This window comes from Tachypleus tridentatus, chromosome 13, assembly GCF_004210375.1.
Source record: "Tachypleus tridentatus isolate NWPU-2018 chromosome 13, ASM421037v1, whole genome shotgun sequence".
Taxonomy (NCBI): domain Eukaryota; kingdom Metazoa; phylum Arthropoda; class Merostomata; order Xiphosura; family Limulidae; genus Tachypleus; species Tachypleus tridentatus.
The window spans coordinates 249,231,025-249,254,097 of record NC_134837.1 but is presented as its reverse complement, the minus strand read 5'-3'; the positions used below and the strand labels follow the sequence as shown (position 1 = coordinate 249,254,097).

Below are 23,073 nucleotides of genomic sequence, written 5' to 3'. Positions count from 1 at the left end.
TATCATACAGGTTTTTTTAAAGACATTTCTTGAGATTAGTACTGATGTGTCTAATTGTTTTACAGGGCCTTGAGATATAGCTCAACTATTCCCAAGCTCTTCAAGTAGATCCGCATGGTTCGAGAAACATTTTCCAAATAAGTGTTTCATTCATTTTCTTTTCGTGAAGAAACAAAATATTCTACAGGCAGTTTTCACAATTCCCATTGACGTCATAAGCGAGATGTATTTAATCGATTTAGCCCGCAGTAAACAGTGGCGCTTTCTTATCGTAGCTAACAACCATGTGGGCGTGAGCATTTACTTTTACCATATCATCTATGGTTCGAAGTTTTCAAACAAAGTATACATAACCTGAGAAGTTTGCTTGACTATTTAATATTTTTAATAAAACCACCTGCTTGTAAAAAGCCTGTGTATCACAATACTGATAAAAGAAGAAGACCTTCGATATCGCCAGCACTTTAAATACACGTTTGTAATATCAGATGTATTATTAAAAACTATATTAACTGTATATAAATAACTGTATCAGCTGACTTGGGTATAAACCTCTACCATACGACAGAGAGAATTAGTGTGGTTAGACTAGGGGTTTTGTTATGTTATGAATTTCGCGCAAAATTACACGAGTGCTATCTATGTCAGCCGTCCATAATTTATCAGTAAATGACTAGAAGGAGGGCAACTAATCATCACCGCCATCTTTTGGACTTCGCTTTTACCAATGGATAGTGGGATTGACAATAACGTTATAACGCCCCCATGACCGAAAAGTTGAGCATGTTTGGTGGGACGGGAGTTCAAACCCGCAACCCTCAAGGCCTAGATTAGGGGACACAAATACAAATTTTGACAGGGAAGATGTCATCTTTAGCTAAGACAGCTTTATTTTTCTAACAGTGTGTTGGTCCTGTGGAATGAGTTGCCTTCTGATGTGGTGGGTCCCCCCCTGATACAGCGGTAGGTCTACAGATTTACAACGCTAAAATCAGGGGTTCGATTCCCCTCGGTGGACTTAACAGATAGCCCGATGTGACTTTGCTATAAGAAAACACACACACGCTAATGTGATTGGTGTGCTTATTTTAAAGTATTTTATGAGAAAACTTGAACAATGCTTGAATGATAAAACCAGGTTTTGAGGTATTCTTTTAGTGGCTAAAACAACTTAGATGTATCAAATTTTCTCTTGTTATCCTTTTATGGAAATGTACTGTGAGTTAATCTGACTTTAAGAGAACTTTGTTCCAGGTTCCATTCTCTCCTTTGAACTCTTTTATTTTTCGTACTAATCTGACTGAGGCTGATGGCCATAGCACACATTTTTTTACAAAATATCAAAACTTCTCTTGTAACAAGTTTTTCGAGTGACGGCAAGAACTCTCTTAAACCACCACACATCTTTCCTCTGACCACTGCAAGTAATCGGTTTAAAACCAAGTATAAACAGACCAAAGTCACGAGATTAAATTGGAATTTGATTAGAATACTTAACAAGTTCACAATCAAATGAAACTTCCATGATTCCAGTTTTTTCGGGATAAAACAAACATTGGTTCTGAGGCGTGTTTAGAAGTTTAAGACTATCCAGGTTGTAAACCTTTGTCAGCTTCAAAATCTTTATTTACTACCTTGTTGACGGCACCAGAGGATGTTGTTATCTTCGTCACAATGGTAATTTTGGTTGGATAGTCGCATTAATAGGTATTGCCTCCAATATGGGATAAGGGCGTTGCTTTTCATTGTCTTGGTATGCTCCAGAAATACCATTTCTTCCAAAATCACATATAAGTCTACCACACTTGTATTTCAATCCTAAAAGGTTGAAAATTCGTCGTAAGTCATTACAAATTGCTTGGGATGCCACGTATTTGATATGCAACGAAACGCCACTTCATTGTAGGATATGCAACTCATTTTTTAAAATTGCCCTCTGTACATGTGAACTGTTCGTCAATTATGAACCAGGACCAAATCATCGGGACGGGAGGAAGGTGGAAGGTCCAGTCCGAGAAATGACGCAGCTCTGAGTTTTGCTTAAACTACTAATTAAACTCTATTAGGTGTTTAAATGCAGGCCAGTGTTGGTATCCAAAGGAAGAGGAGGCATCATAATATGTAACTGCAACCTTTTAAAGTATCTCGTTAAGGAAGAAAAATTTAAGCAGATGATTCTTGAATTATTGAAAATTCGAATTCCACCGAGAGACCTCATATTCAGTATTACTTTCGACCCTGCTACAACTTAGAATCAGTTGTGTATCATACTGTAGTATAAGGTAGTCATGAAATGTAGCGTAACACAAAAAAATACAATAATATTTTGTTATTAAGCAAAAAGCTACACAATGAGTTATTTGTACTCTGTCCACCACGGGTATCGAAACCCGGTTTCTAGCGTTGTACCTCTGTGCTAGAGAGGGTTGACAAAAATATGTTGATTTCATTACATCAAATACAACTTATAAGTAGAAGTAAAAATTATTTAGATGAATAGTGTCAAGTTAACAACATCAAATAGGTTATGATACAAATATAATGCTTTATAGACTTAATGGACAGTTAGTGTAACTAATGTTTTATGAAATTTAGAAACATTTTTCTTGCTATTTTATTAGTTTTCATAAATGAAAAGCCCCCCCCAGTGGCACAACGGCATGTCTGTGAACTCAGACCGCTAAAGACCGGATTTCGATACCTGCTGTGGGCAAAGCGCGTATAGCTCATTAAAACCCACCTGAATGTTTGTTTGTTTGAAGTTAAGCACAAAGCTACACAGTTGGATATTTATGCTATGCTCGCTATGGGGATCGAAACCCTGTTTCTAGCTTTGTAAGTCCGCAGACATACCGCTATGCCACAACAACCTGAAATAAGTCGTAAAACACTTTACTCTCCCTACTCAAAATATTAAGGAAATTCAGTTTATCCATTCCATCGAAAACGGGCTAAACGTCATAAATCAGTGACCTCTATGAATAACGAATATATGTGTACTTCCCAACGTTATCATGTACAAATAAAGTTCTGATGGCGCTACGGAAATCAGAAATAAATTAATATGGCAGTATTCACAAATATTTCATTTTCAAGTTAACCGATTTCAAAATAGTAATAAGTTTCGTCTTCAATACAAATATTTAATATACTTTTAATTTTAATACTTTGAACCATACCTGAAACTCAAATAAACTTTGTTTTTAGTTAAAGTACGACTCTGTATAAAAGAAACTACCGACTAGTGCGCCATCATTTCAGGTAACCTTTCTTGATCGCCAGATGACAGATGAAAGAGTGTGTAATCTGGTGCTCTGATGTGCACTGCGTGTAATCTGGTGCTCTGATGTACACTGGCCTGTTTTTCTAAAGCTTGTTAAACGATACTGTAATTCTCTTCTTCCATCTTAGGTGGATGCTTTTAGAGACTGGGGCTTAAGTTTTGTTCTTTCGCAATTCTTTTCTCTTTCGTTGCTAGGTGCTTAGTAACACAGCAACTCACGCGCGTAAGAACTGCCAAAGATGTCAAAAAAACCGTAAGTGAAATAATCCATAAGTTGATAGGGGATTTTGTTCTTAGGACTTTCGTAATCACAGATAAAAATAAAGTGTGTGGGTGAAAATGTTCCTCGTCTTTCAAATAAACAGCAAAATAATCAATGCGTATTTCAGTATAATTTATTTTGAATCTTACGAAACAACATGAAAAAGAATGAATTAAAGCTGCCCACTGTCTGTAATTGGAGTTAAATGTTTAATATTAATCTGAGTGAGCTTAAATTAAAATTTCACCAGTGTTTTGCATTAAGGAATTCCCTGAAGTAAACTTAATTTAAAAATGAATAAGTTTCGTATTCTTAAGCAGAGTTTGCACAAAATTGCTAAGGCCGCCATAATATATAATTGATAGGTTTTATCCTTACATTTGCAGTGTAAACCTCCCATCTAAATGAGATATTTGTATTCAAATATAAAATTATGATCCTCCATTTGTAGTTACACTTCCATACTTTAATGACATAAACAAACCAACCCATCAACTTTTGTTAAGCCTAATATTATCACTCGATATTGCATTATGTAATAAAATATGCGGTTAGAATCCTCCATGTTTTCCATTTTTAATTATATTTCCATACTTGATTAGGATAGATAAACAACCCATCAATTTTGTTAAACCTAATATGGTGAGGCAACATTACTCTTGGACGTTGTTCGTCTGCAGTTTGCAAACAAGACTGCGGGAGATGAAACAAAAGTTTCCTTTATAATGACATAGAGTAGGTTCTTTAAGCCTGTTCTGTAATGATATGCGGGTTAATTGACCATCTCGATTACAACTAAAAGCGATACTTGATATCTTACTGATTGTGTCAAACTAAAAGAAATTGGTTTGGTTCGTATTTCGCGCAAAGCTACACGAGGGCCATCTGCGCTAGCCGTCCCTAATTTAGCAGTGTGTAAGACTAGAAGGAAGGCAGTTAGTCATCGCCACCCACCGCCAACTTTTGGGTTACTTATTTACCAACGAATAGTGGGATTGAACGTCACCTTATAACGCTACCATGGCTGAAAGGACTAGAAGGAAGGCAGCAAGTCATCGCCACCCATCGCCAACTCTTGGGCTACTCTTTTATCAAAGAATAGTGGGATTAACCGTCACATTATAACGCCCCTACGGCTTAAAGAGCCAGCATGTTTAGTTTGACGGGGATTCGAACCCTCGACTCTCAGATTACCAGTCGAATGCCTTAACCACCTGCCCATGCCGGGCCACTAAAAGAAATCAAAAGTTTGGAAATTCAAATGTATTAAAAAGTGTGACATTATTAATTTTCCGTAGTAAGATCAACATGTTTCAATATTTGTAGTGTCAGTCAGACATGTCATACTTCTTTATACATAAAAGAAACGAATAATTGAAAAGAGTCAAATAATAGGATTAGAGCAACACCAAGTTTATAAACTGTTCTATCATGAATATTATATTCCAATTGTATTTAGTATGTTATAAGTAGGACAATGATTTAACTCCATACAGTTAAAAAAGTAAACAAATTGAATACCTTTAGTTATCTTTAGTTAGAAATGGATTTACGCAAGTATATATCTATCTTACGCTTTGTTAGCTCTTATCCGTCCATAAGTGTAAATACTTTGAAACTTAAATAATTTTAGTTTGTGTGGCAGATTTTTATATTTTGTGAAATACGTTTTAGCAGCGAAAACGTATTATATAAACCACTTAGTAATTATTATATAATAATAATAATAACATAAAATAACATTTTGATAATTAGACTTTGTGGTCGTATATGCAACTAAACATGAATACCGTAAATAGTTCAATTGAAATGAATTAAAATTCTGTTAATCGTCATTAAATAGATTAATCAAGAAGATTGTCAGAAATTACTTTTTTAGCAGTGTGTATTGTAATTGAGCTAAGGATTCTTCTAGAGTAAGTGCCTGTGATTTGCTGAGCGAAAAATTCAAAAATAAACAAACGGCATGCACTCTACTTTGATGTTTTAAATAATATATATATTTGAAACAAGGTGAAATATGTACAAAAATTATTTACGCTATGAAGATCATAATTGTATGTTAATCATTATAGAGTTGTTTTCTTTTTGTTAAAAATCTGCTTAGGCCAATTCAATTAATTTAGGGTTCAGCAGACAAGTCAAACTATTTTTTATATTTTTATTGTAAGAGTATCCACGTATAATTCATTTACGTTGTCACAATTATCGCAGTTGTAACCTAAACTTTCAGTATCGTCTTTTATTGAAGTCCACACAGGTAGGTTCAATTAGTTTAAAACACACTTTCACGAGACAAATTCTTCTTATCTTTTACAAACTGTTAATCTCACTTCAACATGTCAACCATTAGGACATTCACACCCACGATGACTAAATTTTCCCTGACCGAACTTCTCTTTTACATGACTTTACTTTTACTCTGCTTCCACTCATCTGGTCGCAACTGTTTATATGTTTATTACTTAGACCTTCTAAAAAGTTCCATAATGTCTACATCAGTGTATTGCAAACGCAATGTTCAATAGTCTCGACATCAATTAATTAATTACAAACACAAAATTAACAAATTAATAATACTGTTTACGATAAACAGTCTTTTTTATCTGACAAGGGCTAATTCAAAATGCTGTCTGTAATTGTAAATCAACACACTACAACTTAATAGCAACAAAAAAGTTCTGCGCAAAATTCAACTCACTTTGGTCTCTTGTGACTAAATTATAAACTAAACTTGGAATCCTTCTGAAAGTCATCTTTATTGTTAACCTATAATTTTAGTTGTTTGAAAAAATAGAAGTGAACATGTGTTTATGTATTTTTAACAAGTATGATTAGGAATTGGGTTGTTAATCTGCTACTGTCCTTTGTTAGAAATCGTCACACTAGGACTTGTTTTGACTAACCGAATCGTTATTTGCTAGGTTAACTAACTGTGTTATTAGCAGAAAACATTTTTATTTTTTTTGTTCTTATTCCATTCCACTACTTATATAATCGGTCTTATAATGTTTAACTTGAACAGCGCCTTATGCATCAAATGCACTAAATGGCTTGATCAGAAACCATTACAGTTTCAAGTACAGCTGCATCTAGGTTAACATTAATGGCCATAGGGCAAGCGGAAGCTAGTTAGTAGCACCTATTTGTACGGCTCTCAACCTAATAAAAATTGACTGTCACTCTTACAACACACTTATAACGGCTCGTACTTGAACGTCTTGATTCGTAGCTTGGCATGTTAACCATCAAGTAAAGTTGGTTATTTGGGTGAATTGTAACATTGGTCACAACAAAATTGTAATCAGTACTTGAATCTCATATGTTTTTCTTACGTATTATTCTGTTAATATAAAAATATGTAAGGTCTTTATGAAGTTCAAAAAGACAAGTCAAACTATTTTTTATATTTTTATTGTAAGAGTATCCACGTATAATTCATTTACGTTGTCACAATTATCGCAGTTGTAACCTAAACTTTCATTTTATTTTGAATAACTAAAAACGATTTCTATAAATGCTTCTTAAACTCGATGAAACAATCGCAACGACACCACAACATTAAAATGAAATGCTCAGAAAATGACCATATTTTCGAAGTGGAGAACAGATCCATAATAAGAGCATGATATCTAATGGTGGTTTTCGTTTAATCAAACGTTAAGTTTTGTGTGTTGTGTTTACCAACGTTCTGGTTAGGTTTGCCTGAAGAAAATTTAATTTATTTAAAATAGTACTGTTAAATTAGTTTTAATCTTATACATTAGACAAAATTTAAATTTTATTTGAAAGGTGATGTTGTTCATTATTCGTAGATGCTGCAATATGAAGTGCACAAACAAGTAAAACATACTAATTGGTATGAAGTGCGCAAACAAGTAAAACATACTAATTGGATAAATTTTAAAACGATTTCCAATCGCTGCTTTCTTTGGTACAGATAAGTGACGCAGTCAGTTTTCTCTAATTATTTGTTCAGTTTACATATGTTCATGAAATGGAAAGAGCATCTATAAACTTTTAGTATAGTCATATCCCTGACAGCTATAGCTTTTGCAAGAATTAAAACCACAGTCGCAAGTTTATAAAAAGGAATCCTTACTTTGGTTTATATATAAGTGTATAAAACTATCAAAGTAAGAATTTAAATTTTATATATTTGTGAAGAATGAATTCTTGTTTCATTACTCTTTACAGCACAATCCCTAAGTTCGTAACTTTTAATAGTTTTGTTTACTTACGTTTTATCTTATGCTTGTATAAAGTATATACTTTGCCTTCAGAAACTTCAGTAAATGTAGCGCCATCTGTTGGTTTAAATATATTAAATACGCGCATGATATGTTTATTATATATATTATTTCTGTATGTATATGGACTTTTATCGGAATATCAAAAACGGATATCTACAGACCAGCTAAATAACCTGGATAAATTTTGTAGCGATAGTTCGAGTCATCTGGGGGCTAACCCCGCTGACATGATCAGGTAAGTATGTAAATTGTAGACGAAAAAGTTGCCGTTTTAGAAATTGTTGAATTGTTATACTGGAAATATCAACGACCTTTTCAACTTATTATTAATATATCGTAACTAGTTCTTTGAATGGTCGGTTTTTTTTTGCCTAGGAATTCAGTAGTGTGGTTTTGTTAGTTATTTAACAATTTGGTTTGAATTTCGCGCAAAACTACATTAGTGCTATGTGAGATGACGTCCTTAACTTTGTACTGATAGACTAGAGGTAAAGCAACTATTCAAAGCCACCTACTGTCAAATTTTGAGCTACTCTTTTTACCCATCCAAAGCTTCATGAGGACTATCTATGTGTGTGTGTTTTTCTTATTGTAAATCCACATCGGGTTAACTGCTGTGTCAACCGAGCGTAATCAAATCCCTAATTTTAGTGTTATAAACTCATAGACTTGTTACACCAGAGAGGGCCACGACTACTTTAGATAACTGTCCCTAATTTAGCAGTGATAGACTATAGGCTAAAGCAGCTAATCGACATCACTCACAGCTCAATCTTTCGTTACTTTTTCGTCAATGTATAGTGAGGTGGATTGTCACGTGATAACGCATCCAAAAGAAGTGCACTGTTGGTTAGGAATTCGAACCTGCGATCCAGAAAATGTGAGGCCTAACTATTAATGACACGAGATGTTTCCTGAGTTTGATTTTTTCAAGAAGAATATCGTACAAAAATAAATGATATTTAGTTTTTATATAAAGCATAAAGCCACACAAAGAACTGTCTGTGCCCTGCCTACCATGAGTATCAAAACCCAGTTTCTAGCATTGTAAGTACGTAGACACGTCGCTGCGCTATGGCGGGGACAGAAACGATGTACAGTAACGCTGTGTTAGTATTTTATTAAATTTATGGTACATTGTAATGTCACGTTATGCTATTGTTTTATTAAATTTATGGTACATTGTGATGTCACGTTATGCTATTGTTTTATTAAACTTTTGTCACATTGTAATGTTACGTTATGCTACTGTTTTATTAAAGTTTTAGCACATTGTAATGTTAAGTTATGCTACTGTTTTATTAAAGTTTTAGCACATTGTAATGTTACGTTATGCTACTGTTTTATTAAAGTTTTAGCACATTGTAATGTTACGTTCTGTATTTACTTTCAGGCTCAGAAGGCAGGCAAGAAGACCAGCAAGTAAGTTATAATCAAGAGCAGTTTATGAACGTAAATATAAATAATGTTTGTACAAATAAAGTTAAATGGATAAAGTGTTATGTTGTCAACGACATCACATAAAGATAATACGAGCTCAACGTCCATTCTTTGAAGTTAAGTAAGAAACAAACTAGACGTTTACTACCCTCTTCACTATTCTTGTGACAAAGATAAAAAAGTAATGCGTTCATAATAATATATTGTTCGTATTATAATTTATTACGGTACATATTACGTTTTCAAATAGTCAGAAAATTTTCATTTGAATTTAAAAGCTAATTAAATTTCGATATGTATTAAATTTGTGGTATTTGCCAATAGGATTGATACAAATAATTTTCTTTCTTAACACAAATATGTTTTAATATACAAAAAATATATAATAACGGTTATTACAAATGGTTATTTATATACAAAACATTTACAAAGTCACAAACAATATTCATTTTTCTTTCTCGTATGGAACTGAATATTTTATCGACGGTCCAGGTCCACGACGAGCGAATTAATTTTATTTTCATACACAGGTGTGCTTGATTGGAATGCTAGCTAGCTAGCCCTGTTCTTCACACGTGAATTTTTTTCCCCAGCGAAAATATCTGTCCTCGTAGAACTACTAACATCTGAAGTTAATTCACTGACGTATGTGATGTTCAAAATTTATAAACGTTCCTGTGGGTCAGATATATGTAGTTTTCCGTTTGTCACAATTATAGCTCTCGAGGCTTATAATATACCGACTGTAGCAACAGAACAATATTCTATTACTGTCTCCTAGCGTCTTGCGATGGCTTGCTTTTATGCGCATTAGGCGGGAATCTCGAAAGTTCAACAATATTCGAAGATACGCTAGTGTTTTTGTAAAACATATATTGTTAATCCTTATACGCGAGTATCTTTTACAAATTTAGAGAACAGGCGGAACTTGCGAAATAAACATTTAACAATCTACGTTACATGCAATTAAGTGAAACAATCGTAGGTATTAAAATAAATATATAACAGTAAATCTGTTACAGTATATGTGTATAAAGAAAGTCCTCCATTAAATTAACTATAGTCCTGTTTTCGAACTCCTAAATTTATTCTTTAATGGAGCACAAGAGTTTGTTAACGCGCTAAGCTGCAGAATGGACTTTCCATGCTGTGCCCACTGTATGTACCGAATTTCGAAATTAAGTTTTATAGGTTCTCAAGCTTACCGCTAAGCCACCAGAGAGATGAGAGATATGTTGTTATTGTTTAATTTGTTGCTTGCGTAAGTATTTGATTTTGTAATAGCTGAACTAATGCAGCTAATGTATCATGACTTCAATATGTTATTAACCCTAAATTTATACGGAATATTTATGATAGTTGTCATAGCTAAAGTAATCAACACTCTTAATGACGACACTGAACGATTTATTTATCTAATACCATATTCAGAGTGCTACCCTGATATTCAAATCAGATTTGGTATTACTTATAACAACAAATACCTCTGATATACCAGTGTATCCTTGTTGTTTACTAAATCATATCGCTTCCATCACACTATGTGCATGAAGGCAAGAGAAATTTGAAGCATGCTAGAACTGTTGTAAATTATTCTGTAGTGTAACGTAATGTTGTCCACTTAGAGTCTCTGGCTAGGGCCAGTAATAAACTAACCCCTTGGCAAGAGAGAGACAGTGAAATGGTACCTTTATGAGACAAACTCAGCTTTGATTTTAATATCAAAGACGTTTCGTTACTTCTTACACTTAACTAATGAACAAAAACACGTTACAATATGAGTTTTTTTCTAAGTTACTAATTCTTCTCAAATTTCCTGGATGACAAAAAATTTTGAACAGACTTCCATGTGACAGAGACGTGTAAAAGCACAAGAAAGATGTAATAAGACAAGCAAGCTCATCAGTGCATCAAACCTGTTACACTACTTTGTCACGTGTTAGTAGCTATCCAATTAGTACCTAACTTTCCTAATTACTTTGCTGGTTAAACCTTAGTGCTATACAAATACTGGTAACGAGGCTAGCTTGATTGCATCAGGCTTGTTATTGGAGATTAGTTTAATGATACAATTAAGACGAACATGGCGCATCTTCCCAAATCTAGCTTCAATTAGTTTTTGATTCACACAAGTATATAGAAACATGTACATATTAAACTGTCGCTAACATAACATTACGAATATTTATAGGCAGAAAAATATTGGATACATTTTTTGTATTTAAATTAAAATCCTACAGATCTACAATTAACTCTTATCCATATAGATATTAGATCATAAAATTTACAAAAGTACCTAATTATCTGAACTGTAGTTTTTACTTTTCTGTTAAAAATATAAATTTTAGACTTAACTTTGAAGCCAAACGTTATTATTTGTATGCAACAACGCTTTACAATATGAAATTTGCACCTCTGGCCTATAGGCATAAACGATCATATTTGTCTCATTATGATAACTTTGTACTATGACAGCCTAAGCTGCGTCGTGTTCATGAGACAGATCTGTCATGACGGTATTTCTTGATTTGACTGGCTAGTTGAAAGTGTAAATGTGAATAGGATTTCAAAAAGCGGTGTATTGTTGGTGTTTTTGAATTAAGCACAAAGCTACACAATATGCTATCTGTGCTCTGCCCACAACGGGTATCGAAACCCGGATTTTAGCGTCGTAAGTCCGCAGATATACCGCTGAGCCACTAGGGGCAAAGCGGTGTGAAGTGTAATTTAGTGAAATCAGTATTTTCACATACAAGTATATCTTAAATTTAATTTTAAAAATCTTCTGAAAATGTAATAAATCACTGATTTTAACTTTGAAATAAAAACAGTCGCTAACTAACGAGTTTGAAAAGTAATAGGTAAGGACTACAGATTTTTAAGCGGCAACTATGAGTCAGTTTTGCTGAAAATGTCTCATTGCTATGATTAAAGAGAGAACAAAAAAGGGTTAATATATGTAGTGTTGAAACTGCAACAAGTATTTTAATTTGCAAACGTCTCTTAATAGTAGAAAGTTCTTAATTTTTCTGTTTGTTTCCATAATGGGTATTTTTTTCTCGAATATTTAGGTAACTGGCCATAAAACTTTTTTTATGGTTTGTAGAACAAGAAACAAAAAAATCGCGTATATTTGGTAATGTTAAAAATCAACATTTTTGTGCCATAAAAACGAATAGTCTGAGGATATTTTCATTTCTGTAATACTTAATTCGAATATTTTGGTTTGTTCGATTATTATAATGAAAATTAAAGATTAGACTTATTTCCAAGCGACTTCTGTTTGTTTTATTTTTGAATTTCGCGCAAAGCTACACGAGGGCTATCTGCGCTAGCTTTCTCTAATTTAGCAGTGTAAGACTAGCAGGCTACTCTTTCACCAACGAATAGTGGGATTGACCGTCACATTATAACGCCCCCACGTTGAAAGAACGAGCATGTTTGGTGTAATGGAGATTCGAACTCGTGACCCTCATATTACGAGTCGAGTGCCTTAACCACCTGGAAACGCCGGAGCGCAAAAAATGAAAACACAGTTAATATAATTTTGAACCAGAACGTCAGAACTGGCTCTTCTTTAAGAGTAATAAAGCACATATCGTTGCACTGGTCATCGAAATAATACAAAGGGTGCTCTTTACCATTTCTTTTAAGTCCTGGCCATAGAGACGGTACTTGAATTACACTGAGGCCACGTGTTGACTTTCCTCAAGTGTGTGTAATTGGTACTGGATAGAATAAAATAACATACGGCCCACACTGTGTAAGGAGAGTAGAAGTTACGCAAACACAGTACGTATTCTAACGCCATTCGATCCTTTATCGTTCCATTAGTGTTATCTGAGAGAAATGCAAACGGAGTTTGATAACTTAGATGTGTTTTGAGTGCAACTTATGGCTGCAGCTATTACACGTATGTGGAATGGTAACTAAGTACAAAAGGTAACACTTTTTTCCAGATACCAGTCATAAATACAACAAATGTCCATCTGTGGTGAGACAATCGATATCAACGCAGCCAAAAATAGGACAAACCGAAGAAACCCGAGACAAACGTGCCATTGTCGTGAGTCGTAACAATACTACAACAAGAAAGGGCAAAACTAAGTGAATATAAAATGTAACATGAATAATGACGGAGAAAGATTCATTAAACTCAAATGGTTAACAATGGAACAGAATCCAACATCTGTAATTAGTTGGTGAAGCAAAATCCACTAAGAAACTTTTAAACATAGATGACCCTATTGGACGAAAACCAAAAATAGCAATAAGAAATTATAATGGTTAACTCAGTTAAAGCAAATAAAATAAATTGCCTCAATTTATAACAGCATAGACCATGCCAAATATGATAATACAAAAATAATTTTTATTATAATATTTAGTTATGGCGCAATATAGAGCTATTAGTTTGACTATAAACGCTTTATTTGAATCAGCTTTTCACTTAGGTTTTCGCCCGGCATGGCCAGGTGGTTAAGGCACTCGACTCGTAATCCAGGGGTCGCGGGTTCGAATCCCCGTCACACGAAACATGCTCACCCCTTTCAGCCGAGAGGGCGTCTTAATGTAACGATCAATTGGTAAAAGAGTAGCCCGAAAGTTGGCGGTGCGTGGTGTTGACTACCTGCCTTCCCTCTAGTCTTACACTAGTAAATTAGGGATGGCTAGCGCAGATGGCCCTCGATTAGCTTTGCGCGAAATTCAAATCAAACCAAAAGATTTAGTTTTTTATTTCCTCTATAATGTATTCCTCAGAATGTAACATATGACTTGGATTCTTGAGTCCGAAAAAAAAACCAAACTTTTTCTAAGTTAAATTTACAAAATCAGTGATTTTTTGTTATAAACTCTTCGATAATGTTAAAACGTACGGTTATGTATATAAGATTTGTTTTTTTGTTAATATTTCAGATGGCAAATGAGTTGGAGCAACTTGCACAGTTACGGAGTCCACATGGTAGGTGAACAATGCTGCATAGAAAAATAGGTAGAAACAAAAACACCAGAAATACTTTCAGCAAATAACTTATTATAAGAGACAGGAAGAGCTAATGAGGTAAAACGTCTGTTGATGAAGAAGTAAAAAAAACCCAAAAAAACTAATCTAACTTAAAATTATCTGTTGTGACCAAAAAATTCGAAACTTCATTTTGCGGCGCAGTTTACTAATATTTTACTTCGATATTATTTCTATGTGGTTGATCTATATGTTGTTTGTTTTTTATATTTGAATATGTTTCTTTGGTTGCGTAAAAAGAAAGCGAATGAAAAGAAAATTGTATACGCAGTATTTTTATTGTCCTTGGTTTTACAAAAGTTACTGAAGTGAAGAGTATTAATGCGATTAAAGTACATCGTATGTTAAGGTGACTTATCATATATAATATTCATTGTACTATGTATTAAAAGACTTTATCATGTATGACAGTCAGTGTACTGTGTATTATAGAGCCTTATTATGCATTATGTTTAGTGTGTCATGTAGTAAAGGGTCTTAATATGAATGGTAGTCAGTGTACTGTGTATTAAAAGACCTTATTATGCATGATAGTCGGTGCGCTGTGTATTAATGGACTTTAATATGCATGTTGGTCAGTGTACTGTATGCTAAGGACCTCATTGTGCATAATAGTCAGTTCACTACATACTAGGGCCTGGCATGGCCTAGCGCGTTAAGGCGTGCGCTTCGTAATCTGAGGGTCGCGGGTTCGCGCCCGAGTCGCGCCAAACATGCTCGCCCTCCCAGCCGTGGGGGCGTCATAATGTGACGGTTAATCCCACTTTTCGTTGGTAAAAGAGTAGCCCAAGAGTTGGCGGTGGGTGGTGATGACTAGCTGCCTTCCCTCTAGTCTTACACTGCTAAATTAGGGACGGCTAGCACAGATAGCCCTCGAGTAGCTTTGTGCGAAATTCCAAAACAAACAAACAAACACTACATACTAAAGGATCTTAACATAACCGGTCAGTGTTCCTGAAAGAATTTCAAAACTGAACGTTATACATAATGAAATAAAATGTAAGGAAACCTGTTCAAAGAAAATAGTGCTAGATACAGTTTACATTCACAAAGGTGCCTTCCCAAATAATATGTATTGCTGAAGAATCTTTGTCACAGTTATATTGATTCTATTAATACAAAAAATTACTTCTTGGATTATTTGCGAAATTTTTATGAGTCGAAATAAAAGTGAAAAAAACCAGCAATGGGCAATAATACCACACACATACATTCTACGATAATTCAATGAAACTGCTATAGGGCAGAAACCTGTACAAACTGGAAATATCAACATTTTGCAGCATTATCTTAATATTCCTCTTATAAAACGCCCTCTATATGGCGGAACCTGAGTCACACAGACAGAAAACGATCTTTCACCGACCTCAACTATCAACAAGTCGGATTACAACCTGAGTGAGGCAGAAGAAATGTTTTAAATTAAATATTATTTTTTTATTTAATTAATAATTTCTTTAAGTATTGATAAATTCTTGTTTAATTAATAATTTCTTTAAATATTAATAAATACTCGGACGATTTGTTACAGTAAGTATTGGTTATTATATATTCTGTTCTTTTTTTCTGCCGTCATTATTTTTGCAGTTAAAATAAACAGAAGAATGAAATAAGAAAATATGAATATTCTACTTTACCTAAATAATACAATTGTTCACCCAAAAGTTAAACTTTCAAATGTTGATTTAGTCTTTCTACCTCCATGTACAACATCAGTTCTACAGCCACTAGATAATGGAATTATACAGTGTATAAAATTGAAATACAGAAAACTGATGCTTCAGCATATTATTACAAACATGGACCACTGTAAGAGAGCACCTGAAATGACCATGAAAATTGACATGTTAGATGCAATTACATTTTTATGTCATTCAATCAAATGTGTAAAAGATGAATGCATAATAAAGTGCAATCGAAAATGTGGATTTATTCTTGATAATGGCTGAGGTTGTGGAGAAGTTGTTTGTTATGAAGATTCTAGTGAAATTCAACCTCTGATTGAAAAGACTGATGCAGATGATTCTGTGAACGCAGAAAGTTTTGTGAACGTTGACTAGAATATTTTAACAGAAACTGATGAAACTGATTTAAAATCTATAATAGAATCGTAAGATGGTAACAGTGTGAGAGATTCAAAAAATGAACAAAATGGGAAAGATAGTGAGGAAATAGAAATTCCTCCTTCATCGCAAGTGTTAAGTTATATTAATTCTGTCAAATTGTATGCTTTATGAAGTGGGAAAATGAACTTCATGAAAAGGCCGTAAAATTGGCGTTCTCTTTCAACCATTAAAAAAACGAAACAATTGAAATTGGACACTTTTTTCAAATTTTCATTAAGATTTTGTGGACTTATGTATATTCTGAATGTTTATTTTTGTTCTTATTCTAATAAATATAGCATAAAGAGTTTTACAAAATTATCTTTCTGGCACTTCCTTAAATATTACGTTACTAGAAGTATAGTTACTGCGGGCCCGGCATGACCAAGTGTGTTGAGGCGTTCGACTCGTAATCCGAGGGTCGCGGGTTCGAATCCCGATCGCACCAAACATGCTAGGCCTTTCAGCCGTGGGGGCGTTATAATGTGCGGTCAATCCCACTATTCGTTGGTAAAAGAGTAGCCCAAGAGTTGGCAGTTGGTGGTGATGGCTAGCTGCCTTTCCTCTAGTCTTACACTGCTAAATTAGGGACGGCTAGCACAAATAACCCTCGAGTAGCTTTGGCGAAATTAAACAAAAAAACAACACAATAGTTTCTACGTTCATTTTGTCTCTGTAACTCCTGAAGCATCTTCAGTGCATTTGTCATTAATATTTAATCCCCAGTTTTTGAATTTCTTCTTTTTCATGATAATTTTCCAGTTAACAACTATCTGCCAGCTATGACCTAACATGGTGCAAAAAGTCTACAATAAACAGGTCGCAGCCTCACTTTCATTCAAGGAACGTGACTTCGCATTTTGTGTATACCACTGCTGTTGTTTTAATTAAGTTGAAATCACTATTTTTTATGTAAAATACGGAAGAATTCCGGGTTACTGATAGGGTATTTGTAATACTGAGGGTACTATTGTTTACATTCTTTACACGACCCACGTGTTATAAGAAAACTTAAAGCTATTAGGTGATGGATTCACGAGCATTTTGATGTCTCAGTATTAAATTCACAGATGAGAGGACTCGTATGGGGCACAATAGATAATTCTAGACTCCAGCTACTGTGTACTGATATCTTTAAATATAAAGTCGTGAATTCTTAGGCTAGTATTCCATTTGTCGGTCACCTTAGAAACGAGTGTTGGCGACTGTACACTTTATGATATTATATCAGCATTTAGAACGAAAAGGTGAACGTTTACCAACTTACTGCATGTCTTGTAAAATTACATATGTTCGTAATGTGTTTTTCTTTCCATCATGTATTACTTTGTGTTCAAAAGAAATTTCGGTTTATGGGGCATAAGAGGACGGTTTGGACATAAAAGTTCGAGATTTTTGTAGCATTCGATTAAGTTAAGCAGAATTTTCTTAAATTTCCCAATAAAGGGATAATATTTTTCCCAAATGGTTTCATTAAAAGGACTTAGTCCTCGGGTTAAAGTTCTAAGTTGAATTAAAATTGTATGACATAAAAGGATATATTGTATATCAGACCCACAGGTCAAATTGATCGTGATATAAAACATCAGTTCTTTAATATTACTGCTCAGCATGGCCAGGCGGCGTGGGCGCTCGACTCGCAATATGAGGGTTAAATCTGAGTTATAGTGTACGGTCAAATCCACTATTTGTTGGTAAAAGAGTAGCCCAAAAGTTGGCAGTGGGTGGTATTGACCAGTCACCTTTCTGCTAGTCTTTCATTGTTATATTATGGACGGTTTACTTTCTTGTAGTATTACGCGAAATTCAAAACACACATCATTTAACATCAAACAACAAAGGAAAAATTGATACACAATATCATTAGCAAATGAGCAAAAGGTCTGATTTTTTTAAAGGAACTTGGCATTAAACTGATTGGTTATTTGTAATTTAAAATTACTTGGTTCTAATCTGATTGGCTACTTATAACATATGTTCAACGCTTAATATGTAAATATGAAATCCAAGAGAAGTTACAGCTTCTGTTAGTACTTTTTCGAATCAATGTGGCCGTTTTATTGAAAGAAATAATGCATAATAAAATTTACGATTATTTGTAAATAGGTATAGATAGATTGCTTGTCAGATAGCTAGATAAATGTATATACAGGTGAAGAGATATGAGTAAAAAAAAAGCCAACTACAATGGTTCCTCTATTACGGGCCCAGCATGGCCAGATAATTAAGGCACTCGACTCGTAATCTGAGGGTCGCGGGTTCGAATCTCCGTCACACCAAACGTGCTCGCCCTTTCAGTGTTATAATGTTACGGTCAATCCCACTATTCGTTGGTAAAAGAGTAACCCAAGAGTTGGCGGTGGGTGTTGATAACTTACTGAATTCCTACTAGTCTTTTACTGCTAGCACAGATAGCCCTGGTGCAGCTTCGCACAAACTTATAAAACGCAAACAAACCACGAACTGTTGAAAGATCCATATAATCAGTGGGAAGGAAGTATTTGCAGAAGATTGGTTTCTTTTTGGTTTGTTTTGAATTTCGGAAAAAGTTACATGAGGGCTATCTGCCAAGCCGTCCCTAATTTAGCAGTGCAAGACTAGAAGGAAGGCAACTAGTTGGCAACGAATAGTTGGATTGGCTATCACTTTATAACATACCCGCAGCTGAAAGAGCAAGCATATTTGATGATGCGGGGATTTGGACCCGCGACTTGCATAGTGTGAGTCGAATACTCTAAACGCTTCATGATGAAATGGCGTTAATAACTAAACGCGTGTGTGCATTTCTTCTGATTATTGTGTATATTTTGCTGAGTGGTGTTAGGCTTGCGTTTCAAAGACGACAGCAAAGCCAAACACGACTCTCTAAAAACATTGGTTGAAACAAAGATTACGTCAGTAGGTGACTAGAATTTCGCTAGTCTATGAAATATGTTTTAAATACAATTTACGAAGTACATTAAAACGTATGTTACGTTTCAGGTGAAGAAGTTGCCTTTGTGGAGACAGAACATTATCATACTAAAGACATCAATGGTCGTCAACAGGCTGCTAAGACCAAGGAAAGCATGGGTAAGTTAAACCAGCAATCTTTTGGTTTGTCTAATTTTTTTGTTTGTTTGTTTTTGAATTTTCACGCAAAGCTACACGAGATCTGTCTGTGCTGGTCATCCCTAACTTAGCAGTGTGAGACCACCCACCGCCAACTCTTGGGCTACTCTCTTACCAAAAAATAGTGGGATTCACCTTATCTTTATAACACCTCCACCGCTGAAAAGGCGAGCATGTTTGGTTTAATGGGGATTCGAACCTGCGATCCTCAGATTGCGAATCGAGCGCCCTAACCACCTGATCATGCCGAGCTAGTTGTCTAGCACTGAATACTTCCATAAATCGTGGTAGTTTAGGTACAATAACAAAAATCAACTTATAACAAAACATTTTCTCACTTTTATTAGCTTGTTTGAAGCTCTGAGTAGAGCTGATAAAACATTTCCAAGATATACACTGAATTAATATATTTTAATTAAATAAAGCTTTGTTTTTAAATATTTCTGAACATTACCGCATTTCTATTATCTCAACCAGCCTGATGAACTCTGTGTTAAACAAAACGCGTCGTCTGCAGTGAACAGACATGGCGTAGTTTGACATATTTTATTTTACACACTACATCTTGAGGGACTGAATACAAAATGTTGCGTTAACTATATAATAGGGTTGATAGTAATGTAATCTCTTGTGACAAGTAGAATTATTTACAATTATGCGTCACTGACTTATAAAAAGGCGTTCAAACTAAAATAAAATATATACTTTGGTTGGTCTCTACCTATTTGATTTCCATTTGAATAGTTTGTGGCAAGAGAGAAAAGAAGAGAAGCCGTTGAATATAAACATTTAGGCAAGAGTAATTATTATATTCGTTAAAAAAACGAAAATCTGTGATATCTCAATGTGTCTACTCATTCCATAAATCTAGCTTGGCCAACGAGGTGTAAAATTGAAAAACTAGCGGGCGACCCAATACGGAACATCGGCTCTACCGCAACAAACCTAACGCTCCTCGTGTTTTAGGATTTTGAAATATGTTCTAAAACGAAATTAGGCATCTTACATAAAGCTCAGTTGAATTTCTCGAACCGACTGGAACACATAAGCCATTCGTCATGTCCGCGAATGAAAAACGTCAGCATTCACGTGGCCTTGAGCGTTGCAGTCGCGATTAAGAGCCAAGAAAAACCATTGTGTGAAGCGGTGTATTCTGCCACTCATTGTTTACTTTGAATGGGCAGATCTGGGCTTGACAGCGACCTGGAGAGTGAAGGGTGATGGTGATATTATTACCATGAGAGCTTGCTTTTCTTTGAAGTTAACCCTCTGGTGATGGTTAATGACATCTCGAGTGCTTCCTTCTTTTTCTGCGACATTCTAGGATCTCATGCGCTGCTTGGAATAATTGAATTAATAGAATTCTAGAAGAAAGAAACATTCCTCTTTTAGCATCATGTCATTCTGCACGTCATGTGTAACATCCAGGACTTACACTAGACTGTAAGCCCTGACCAGAATTAATTTGAGTCGCTGCTGAAAGCTTTGAAACTAAAATATTATTAAATTCGGAGCTGCTCCTGTTTCTTTCGTCTGTGTGTGTGTGTGTGTGTTTTTTTTTTGGGGGGGTTGCCTCATTAAGATTAACGGTTGATCCATTAATTATTAAAATGGGACCGGGTAGCAAAAGAAACACAATACACTTCTATATGTTTTGCTGTTTCAGTAGGTTTAGTAATATAGTGCATGTTGGGGAATAAATTACGCAAAGTATGTTCGGCATATTTCTCACGAATAAATAACGTGTTCATAATGAATATGTAAAGAGTAAATGTGTTCAGTGTTAGGTGTTAAAAGTAATATATTTCACACCCAAGTCGTCAAGTTTCTAATTAACATTTTAATATGATTTCTGGAAAGATTCTTTCTCACTTATCCCCCGTTGGGGCAGCGCTAAGTCTTCGGATTTACAACGCTAAGATCAGGGGCTCTATTCCCCTCGTTGGACACAGCTTATGGCCCGTTGTGGCTTTGCGATAAGAAAAACACACTCCCCCACATTTTCCGTTGAATATATTCCAATTTTCTAGACATGTTTTCATTAAAATGTTTGTGTTTTTTAAACCTTCTGTAGCTAATTATATATGAAATGAATCTGACTGGACAAACCCTTATAATTGAATCAGTCAAACTTAACTGAACAACACGGGTTGAATAACAGTAACTACTACTTTTATCAGCTGAATTGTCCAGTAAAATACAGTATAATATATATACTGATAATACAGTGTAATATTAGTACTGTGTAATACACATGCCGATAATACTGTGTAATACGTATACCGGTAATACTGTGTATTACATATACCGGTAATACAGCGTAATACATATACTGATAATACAGTGTAATACATATACTAATAATACAATTTAATACATGTACTGATAATACAATGTAATGCATATTTTGATAATGCAGTGTAATACATATACTGATAATACAATGTAATAGATACACTCATAATACTATGTAATACATACACTGACAATACTGTGTAATACATACACTGACAATACCGTGTGATATATATACTAATAATACAGTGTAATACATATACTGATAATATAGTGTAATACATATACCGATAATACTGTGTAATACGTATATCAATAATACTGCATAATACATAAATTTATAATACAGTGTAATAGATCTACAGATAATATTGTGTAATACACATATCGATAATACAATCTAATATATATACTGATAATACAGTATAATACACATACTGATAATACAATGTAATACACATACTGATAATACAGTGTAATAGATGTACTGATAATTATGTGCAATACACATACCGCTAATACAGTGTAATATATATCTATATATAATACTAATAATACTGTGTAATACTATGTAATACGTATACTAATAATATAGTGTAATACATATACTGATAGTACAGTGTATTACATATACCGTTAATACTATGTAACATGTATATTTACATTATCCTATAATATATATAACACTGTGCAATATCTGTTTCTTAACAAATGTCCACTCAGTAGTTAGTGAGGACACGTGTTTTGTTCAACTTGGGACATGAAGGTGGCTAAACCAAAATATACGGACTAGCTGACTAATGGATTAATATTTGCTATAAAATCATTTTCTATGTTATAAGTATAGCTACCAGTTTGACCGACAGCTTTGATTTCATTCAAGAGAGTAACGCTATACTCTCTTTAGTCAGGATAATTTCGTAAACTTTAGCAGCTCTACGCTTAAAAGTTGGATATGAATGTAAATAATAAATAATACGCGTCCATTCACATTATTATTTTGAAAACTTGAGCTAGAAACTGTTAATCTAACTTGCTTGGCCTGACCAACACATCTATCTGCACTTTATTTTACCATATATTTTTGCTTCTATAAGTCAGACGTCTTTATTCTGAATGACAAAAACTAGTGACAACCCACTTTTGCTCTTAGATGAAGCTGTAGTGAAAATGTCAGACCGATAGGTCACATGACCTTTGCGTAGGCGTGTATAAAAAATTAATTTAATTTGAGCAGTTTTTGTTTAATAGCTTTGCACATGTGGTTTATATTTACAGCAAATGAAAATTCTAATTGTATA

The 23,073-nt window shown here is 34.3% G+C and overlaps 1 protein-coding gene across 1 annotated transcript in view; it reads left to right on the top strand.

The window, feature by feature from the left end:
* The window catches only part of LOC143238249 (uncharacterized), a 45,592-nt gene that overhangs the window by 8,926 nt on the left and 13,593 nt on the right, over positions 1 to 23,073 (top strand). The window contains exons 3-5 of the mRNA XM_076478322.1: positions 9,192 to 9,220; positions 14,156 to 14,201; positions 19,349 to 19,438. Of these exons, the coding sequence (XP_076334437.1) occupies positions 9,192 to 9,220; positions 14,156 to 14,201; positions 19,349 to 19,438 (165 nt within the window). The remainder of the gene's footprint in view (positions 1 to 9,191; positions 9,221 to 14,155; positions 14,202 to 19,348; positions 19,439 to 23,073) is intronic.